Source organism: Notamacropus eugenii, chromosome 2, assembly GCF_028372415.1.
Source record: "Notamacropus eugenii isolate mMacEug1 chromosome 2, mMacEug1.pri_v2, whole genome shotgun sequence".
NCBI lineage: Eukaryota > Metazoa > Chordata > Mammalia > Diprotodontia > Macropodidae > Notamacropus > Notamacropus eugenii.
Window position 1 is genome coordinate 242,900,826 of NC_092873.1, and position 9,194 is coordinate 242,910,019.

The 9,194-nt window shown below is 36.5% G+C and overlaps 1 protein-coding gene across 4 annotated transcripts in view; it reads left to right on the plus strand.

Moving 5' to 3' along the window:
* PLEKHG1 (pleckstrin homology and RhoGEF domain containing G1) overlaps nucleotides 1-2,755 on the plus strand; it is a 286,940-nt gene extending 284,185 nt beyond the window's left edge. For all 4 annotated transcript variants that reach the window (XM_072643694.1, XM_072643693.1, XM_072643696.1 and 1 more), the window contains one exon: nucleotides 1,536-2,755. In XM_072643694.1, the coding sequence (XP_072499795.1) occupies nucleotides 1,536-2,626 (1,091 nt within the window). In that variant the 3' untranslated portion in view covers nucleotides 2,627-2,755. The remainder of the gene's footprint in view (nucleotides 1-1,535) is intronic.
* The last annotated feature ends 6,439 nt before the right edge of the window (nucleotides 2,756-9,194 follow it).

Sequence of the window (9,194 nt, forward strand, 5' to 3'; positions counted from 1 at the left end):
AAATAATTACACTTAGAAGTGAAGTAATAAAAAGGAGTAGAGAGTAAGATCCTCATAACTTAATTTCAAGCACTGAAAGCTACATTGGAAGAAAGAGTAGCACCTCTTAAGAACAGTACTGAGTAGCCAAGCTAATAATAATATTTAAAACAACAATTGATTTAATACAAGGACAGTTTACTTTTTAAGGTTGGGAACTGTATCCTTTAGTTGCTTTAGAGTAGGTAGGCGTGACATTGAGTAACTAAGGGGAGTAAAATGACCTATTTCCTTGAATCACTCCAGGTCATGAGAGGCCAAGATTGATGCATGATTTTTAGGCAACAAAGCAGGGAACTTCTTTTTTTTTAAAGTTGTTTCAAAAATTATTCTACTTTTAATAATGGATGGAATACTACTGTGCTATGAGAAATGATGAGTTCAGTGATCTTAGAAAGTCATGGAAAGACTTGCATGAAAGGAAGAGTGAAGTGAGTAGAACAAAGGGAACAGGTGGTAGAAAATCAGGACAGATTTGGGAAGTAAAAACAGGGTGATAATAATAACTATTTTTTATATAGCAGCTGGGCAGCTAGGTGATACATTGGATAGAGTACCAGGCCTCAAGTCAGGAAGACCTGAGTTCAAATTTAGCCTCAGACACTTAACTAGCTGTGCAACTCTGGGCATGTTGCTTAGCTCTCTTTGCCTCAGTTTCATCATCTGTAAAGTGATTTGGAGAAGGCAGTGGCAAACCATTCCAGTATCTTTTCCAAGAAAATTTGGAAAGGGTCACAAAGAGTCAGACGTAACTGAAAATAACTAAACAACAATTTTTCTAATACTTTAATGTGTGCAAACCACTTTAAAAATACTATCTCATTCAGTCTTCACAACAGTCCTGGGATGTAGGTGCCATTATTGTCCCCATTTTACAGATGAGGGAACTGAGGCAGAGTGGTTAAGTGACTTGCCCAGGGTCACACAGCTAAGTATATGAGGCAGAATTTGAGCACAGGTCTTCCTATATCTAATGCTCTATCAACTGTGCTACTGGCTGCTTGCATGCAGGAATGGTTGTAATGAATAGACTTCTCTGGGTCATGCTGCTCAGCAGTTATCAAAAATCATCAGTAATTAAAGGCAGCCCTTGGGCTACAAGTGGTAGTTACCTTTGTTTTAACAGATACCTCAATTTTTTTATTGGTTAACATTTACATGCTCACATTTCTTATTTTGTGGTGTCTCAGTGTACTCTATAATTATTTCAAACTTGTGAGAGTAATTAGAAATTTATATTGACTGTGGTGGATGCCTGCAGATATGCCCTTGGCATCAGATATTCACGAATTACAAAATATAAAGTGATTCTTAGATGGGATGATTTCCTAGAATTGGAAGAAGAAATTGTTTATTTTATATTTGCATCTACTTAATGTTTCCTTATCCTCACCCTTAACCTTTAGTGCTCATTTGAAATATTATTGATTTTTGTCTTAGGTGGGTATGAAATTATCCTATGAATATTTAATTGTTTAAATACTTGTTTCTTCTAGGTGCCAGGATTGCTGAATATTCTCAACTCTATGATCAGATCGTATTCAGAGGGACACCTCTTAAAGCAAAGAAAGAAGGCTGGGCTAGTCCTGGAGAATCACCAATCCACCGTTCTTCATCACCGCCAACTATATCTCTTTCCCATTCTCAGTTTGATGATGAGTGCTCTCAAGCAGAAGACTGGCTTTTGCACTCTACATACAGTAATGGAGAATTGCCAGATTTCCGTGCCTGGCCTTATGAAGAAACCAAGTCAAGATACTCTTCTTCAGAGATGAATGCAAAAAGTATTGCACGCCAGTTGTCAGCAGCTTGTTCTGTGCCTTCACTTCAAACATCTACCCCTCTGCAAGACCCTGTACAAAGACGGAGCGTGATAATAAACCAGCCTAATAAAGAAAATTTACGTCATCTCCATGTTTATAATTCTTTGGGCAGGAAAGGAACAAGTAATAAATCCCAATCATATAACTGGTCCCAGTCCACTTCTTCCGTTGTGCTAAACAAATTGGTGGATTCTATCAACTACCCAAATGAAATGGGAAAGAAACAGCATCTCTCTTCACACAGAAGCTCAAGGAGTGATAGTCAGCAGGATTTGTTACTAGGTACCTCTGTCTCAGGTCAGCAAGGTACTGAAAAATGCTCTGATGTGACTCTCCAGGATTCACAGAAGGTTCTGGTAGTGAATAAAAATGTACCATTAAATGCCCAGATAGCCACACAGAACTATTTTTCCAATTTCAAAGAGATAGAAGGAGATGAAGATGATTACGTAGAGATAAAATCAGAAGAGGATGAATCAGACCTAGAGATAGCCCAGAATCGTCCCAGGAAATCTGATCCAAAGATTAGGGATGATGAGCTTTCTGATGATCACCACAGTAACATCTCCTCCTATTCTTTAAGCAGCCCATGTGCTTCTACAAAACCAGTCAACAGCAAACTTAACCTTTCACCTTACCTAGCATATGGTGACTCTGACAAACTGAATGACTACCTGTGGAGTAACTCCTCACCCAATCAGCAGAACATTGTCCAGGCTTTAAGGGAAAAATTTCAGTGTCTCAGCTCAAGCAGCTTTGCCTAAAGTACTTCATATCTTCTTACTATTTTGTACTGTTTTGTTTTTTTTTTACAATACCCATGTAGTACAAATATTAATGACATATTTCAATGTAATGTTCACACAGCAATATGAAATTGTAGATGTATAAGATATGGCACATCATGTTGAAAAGGTTGAAACAGACAAGACTATATTAGTAGTGAATATTAATTAACATCTAGTGGTATATTTTTTGAGGATGGTTGATTTCTAAGTTAATTTTACTTGAACATCCTTAGCTTATCATCTTCCACTTTCACCTCAGAGCTTGATCTTTTTTATGGTCTAGCCACTTTCTTCCATACCTTGACAATACTGTCCAGACTTTAAGAAATTTAATTGAGTGGCTGTTGTTATCAGAGTTCACAGGGCAAGCACTATTAAAAAATTTTTAAAGCATTTTAGGTTAAAAGCCCAGACCAAGGATAACACTATCTAAAGGATGTCTGGGTCAATTCTGATATCTTCTATAAGTTATCATCACTACTGCATTTCTCAATGCCCTACAAAACCTTCTGTTGGAATCGCTCTTTCTAGGTGATAGTATGTGTTATCCACTCTGGTTTCTGGGGGGACCTCAGATAAGTTGCTATCTTAGTTTGCAAAAGTTATGTGACCACAAGGAATCAGATTGCCCACAACCAAAACCTTAGAAGGAAAAGGAAAATCTTCTTTGGGATTTTTATGTAGGTAGATTCTTTTACAATCGACACTTTTTGTTATTTGAAAACAAGGCCTTGAGAACATGATTGATACTCACATTACTGATTTAAGACTCCTGAAATATGGTAATTCCTTCAGTGACGTGAAGGAGAATCCAACTCTATCAAAAGTCAGATTGTGTTATATATTAGAGATGACATGCTATTAAGAATAGTTTGTTTTCCATTAGTATAAGTTGAATAAAAAAACTTTCTTAAACATGTTACATTTCACACAGAGTAAATAGATTATTCTTAAATAAAACCAAGGCATTCTTTTAAACTTCCCCTTTCCCTTCCCCCAAGATTTATATTTTCAAAGGGCATTCTCCTGTATGTACCTTCTTGAGTCTGGAACTTGACTGAAAACATTTCTCAAGATTTACTAGTGACTTGGAAATGCCACTTGATTTTGTTTTATTTGTATGAAGTGTGCTTGTGTTTATACACATGCAAATCTATGTTAAAGATATTTTACAAAAAAAGACTCATTACAAAATTCTCTTTGCCACTTTTGCCAACTGACATCTTAACCTTGCCTTGCTATTACTATATCTAAAAAGCAGTGTACCATAGTTCTGTACAGAGACATCAAATACATAGAATTTCATAAGGCCTCTTTTCACATAGTTTTTTATTTGGGAAACTTTTTTAATTGGAGAATGTGGTAGATTTATTTAATTTTTATTTGAAGAAACCCTACTTAATCACAAGTCCCATGAATGAAACATGAAATCAAAAGATCTTAAGCAGATACAAGATAGATTTTCAAAATGTGGACTTCAAAGTCTTGTCTGAAGCAGTTATAGATGCTTATTTCACCACCACCACCACCAAGCACAGTTTCCCATTTGAATACACAAATATGCTTATGTATGATATTTAGGGTCATCTATGTTATCTTCATTAAAATGAGTGAAACTAAAACAAAGTACAAAATCAAGGTGGCATCTTACTTGTGATTCCTTTTTTGTGTTATATCCAGTGTCTCATTTCCTTAAATGCAAAACATGAAATGTGATCCTCCTTATTAGTGATAGGTGTTTAGGACACTTAAAAATCAACAACTATCTATTTGACTCTTCCAATCACTCTTTGCTTAATGTTTGCTCTTTTTCTTCACCCAAAGTGTTGGGAGGGAGCAGTTAATATGATACTGAACCCTTCACTCTTTTGATAACTTTTAAAAATGCAGTATCCAGGTGTTTCAGGAGCAGGCTGTTTCTGGGGAAAAAAAAAGAGAGTCATAAAAATCTCATACTTATTGACTTTAAAAAAGTCTTAAAAACAACAAGGTCAAGTAGTGCCCTTGGGAAAAAAAAGCTACTTGAATATTAATATACCTGGAATGAAATTGACTCCATTTTTTTTTTTTTTTTGTGATTGGCAAGAATGGAATTCTTGAAAATAATGAGCTGATAATTTTTCATTTTGTAAAAACGATTCTTCAAATTGATGCTGTTTTGCTAATTGCATGGTTTTGATGTCTACTATTGAAAGTATAAGACACCCCCCACACACCCTGCAAATAACAGCTTTAAAATAGTTCCCTTTGTTGTATAAAGTGTATATGTACATATCATTGTATTTACATGTTTAGGCGAAGCTGTATTTTATGTCTTCAAATGAATTCTTTTTATTAGGGTGCAGATTTTGAGGACTGTGTATATACCCTTATTGTGAATTGATGCTGCAATGATCAGTTCTATGCTTTAACTTAGTTTTTAAATGGCTAGGGATATGTTGTGTTGCTGTATAAGCTCCCAAGAAACCAAAAGTTCTGTGCATTTTAGAAATGTCTTTCTGTCTTATTAAATCCCTGTACTGGATTCTCAAAATTTCTTTTAAATAAGTTCAATTTTCACAATAGAATACTACCTATGGGAATTGCCTCTAGTAAAACAGTTTAAAATAGTGTATATAAGATAATGAACCTTAGCAATGCCCATTATTTAATAAAGTTTGTAAAGTCCAAAGTAAATTATAGTGTGAATCACTGTGTTTTAACTAAAAAATTCAGATTTCCCTTTTTAATTGCCCTTAATTACAGGAGTCAATAACCTCACATCTCATGAATATGACTGACAGAAAATTTGATGAGGGTCAGAACAGCGTACTAGTTTTCTGCTGGACCAGTTCCTACTATTTTCTATATAACTGGAGTACACAAAACATGCTAGAGCTGTTTTTGGAGTGGGGTCCTATAGGTAGCTAAATTGGCCTAAAACCAACACTACGTACTCATCTCTCCCACCCCCCATAATAATTAACTTTGAACTATTTGCTTATAGGATTTTTTTTCAACTGTGCAAAAAGATATCCAGAGCCAGTTAGTGTCATACTGTTTGCAATCTTACTTTTCTCTGATGCTCATTGAAAAGAGAAACAGGATTGTTAAAATATTACATTAAGATTTGTGGAATATTTAGCCTGAAGTCAATTCCATTCCTGAATATCAACTCAACCAGATTGTACTTAAAGTGCATATGCCTTGACTACTTTTTTTTTTTTTTTTTTTTTGGTGAGGAAGAGTTAGGGTGGAGGGAAGAACCTTTTGGAAGATTTTTTAAAGGTGAATTTTCAGTTTTACTGTCAGTCTACCAGAAAGATGTTCCCTTGTGCTATTCCACCCAAAGGCAAAAACTGGTTTGGATTGGCCCTAATAATATGTTTAATTTAAAGAAATTGGTGACAGGAAAATTGGTGTCCCTAAGGAAGAATGTGAATTAACTAAAGCCTCAGAGAGGAAAGAAAATGTGAATAATTTTTTAAAGTTAGTTTGCAATGAGCCATGAGCACAGGTGATATAATCAGGCACTAAGTAACATGTTTATTTTTAGTATGAGGCAAAAAAAAAGTTATTTGACAACAAGAATCTGGTCCAAAGAGATTCTTACACTAGACATTGCCTAGAGAGCTCTCCAATTCACTGCATTTTGTTTATGGTTCTGTATCTGAATAAGAGCAGCTACTCAGCTCCATCAGCAAAAAATGGTTCATGACAGAAGTAACTTCCTCAACACTTGTGTGTCTGTGTGAGTGTGTGAGTGTGTTGCATCTTAGCCTTGTCAAATCTTGTCCTATGGATAAGACTTAGAGCTTCTCATTGCACTTTTTTCATGACATTTTGTTTAAAAATAAAGTATATACTCTTAAAACTAGCTCTTCATATTTTTGCTTTTCTTCCAAGCTAAATTTAAATAAGTATGTCAAGACCCAAGGGAAATACAGTTTATGCTATATTGAGAGTTTGCAGACCATGCTTATGACAAATGTCTAAAAACTTGTAATGCAATAAAAAAATGTTAGAACATTTATGACTTTATATTATAAAAATTAGGGGATAAAATAGACCAAAGCTGTGACTTTATTTGCAGAGGGTTCTTCAAAAATGCAAATAAGCATCTTCTCTGAAACTTAGAGTTGCCATGCCCAGGGTCTCATAGCAAGTATTTGTCGGAGGCAGCCCTAGAACCCAGGTCTTCTTGGATGCGAGTCTTGTCCTCTGGCCCCTTTGTCATAGTTGCTTCTATGTGAGAATACCAGTAAATGACATTGCAAGCATCGTTGGAAGAAAATACTGGAAACATCAGTGTCCCTTACTACCCTCTTCACTTTCAAAAACGTTCTCAAGAGAGTCAACAAAGGATGTTAAATTCTGGGAAAGATCTGAATATATCTATTGGAATAAAATAAATATTTTATTCCAATGATATTCCAATAATTTTATTCCAATAAACATTTAATTTCAATATCCAAATATTTAACACATTCCATGCTGTCCTTTACTTAAAAGATTGAATTTTCACCAGCAGAGCCAGACAAGTTAAAAATTAATTGCTAAATATTGATACAGTTAGAACACTTAGAACTACGGGTTGACTCTTGGTGGAAAATTAGCCTTTAGTAACCCGGCTTCATTAACAGTACTTTAATAAGGCCAAGTTTTAAAAATCATTTTACTGTTCAGTATTAGAATCTGAGAGTTCAGTTTATGGATTGTTCCCATCCAAAAATTGTGGGAATGGAGTTTGAGTCTCTCTGTCTCTGTGTCTCTCTTCATTTGATTAATAGATAAAACCTTGCTTTAGAATCCAAAAGTTTGAGGGAATGTATTGAAAATGCCTTTTTGTTTATTGTTAATATAATTTTGCTTCTTAATGGGAAGATCTTCCCTATCCATTAATGGGCCTGCCCATTAAGGAGAGTTTGACTAGGGAAGATTGGTAGGAAGGCCCAGAGTATAAATACTCTGAGGGGAGGTTTTACTTTGGGGCTTGCTGACTGGAAGTGTTTCCTTTGGCCAGAGGAGACTCTGGGAAGCCACTAACCATCCCCTCCCCACCCTGCTTTTGAAAACCCAGATGTTGGTGCTTCCCTCTCTGGTAACTTTCTATGTATGTGTGTGGATTGGCGAGACCCCTACTCAAATTGACTACTCAGAGGCATCTCAAAGTATAAAGAGAAAGTCCTTTATTCTGTTCTTGCAAAGATGGGACTTCACCCTTCAAGCAGATTTTAGGAGGGGAAGCATTTTACAGAAATAGATTCAAGGTTATGTAGCAGAAAACCACAAAACCCTTACCCTTTTGGTCGAGAGCCTGAGTGAGCAGTCTTATTTTCAGAAATAAGGAAATGGGAGTCAGTGAAACTGGGGAGAGGAGGGACAGATGGTTTCACAACTTCAAGTTTCCCCATATCATATGATTTTGATAAATTGAAACTCAGGCCTTGTGTCTGCTTTACCTTAGACGCAGGTCCCTGAGAAGTCTTCACTGACTTATCACATTGTAATGGTCAGACAGTTTTGCAAGCCCTGTCTGTTGATTTAGATTTCTCTGTATTTTCTCTTAAGTTCAGGGTGCTGACTTTCCCCTCTGAATTAAGTGAATGATACATGTGTTTGATTAAAGTGATTGTTAACCCCTGAAAAGTTGCCTTTCCTTTTAGAGAAGCAGATCAAAGGACCTGTGTACGTTGGGGTGCTTACTGATAGAGGGAACAAGCATTCCAATAATTTTAAAATATCGTGTCAGGGAAATGTTATAAAGTCCTTAAAAGGAGCATAAAGTTGGAGGACAACTGAATTCACAACTTCGAATATTTAATAAAATCTAATATTATTTATTGGTCCTTAGCAATGACTGTCTCAGGAAGAGAAGTTTCCCTTTAGGTTTCTTAGAGTTTTGATTCTGAAATTTCATTCTTAGAGTAAAATGAATCTTACTTGGGGCAGATCTGGTCATATGACTAAAGAACTGGACAAAGACCAAACTCTGGAGATTTAAAAACTTGCTCCGGGAGAAGAAGGAGCGGGACAGATAGGAGAGGAATCAGGCAACATTATGGCATTAGTTAACCTTTGTTGTGTCTTGGACCCCTTTGCCAGTCTGATATCCCCTGAATGTTGTTTAAATTACTAGAGGAAATGCTAAATTTAAGTTAGAGGTTACTGAAAATCAAGATGAATTTTTCCCCTCATTCGAGTTCATAGATCCCTAGAAATCTGTGGTCTGCGAACCCCAGGTTATTTTCACAAAAGCCCGGGGCTAACTGAATACTTGTTACTTTGTAACTTGTTCTTTTATGTTTTAACCCCCTGCAGCAGACAGGCGCCAACAGTCCCAGCTCAGTGTGTTGTTAGAAATGCAGCATGATGCACATCAGCATCTGCCTCCTTGGCTTTCTATTTGACGCTAAGGTGACTCTCAGAGTCCCGGTTTGGGTAGCTTTGACCGCCAGACCTGGCCAGGCAGGTGCTCCCGGGGCGTCGCTGAGCTCAGAGCTGACAGGCGTGCCCAACCTTCTGAGAGGAGTGCCCTCTAGAGGCTGGCTTCTGGTCCCCTCAG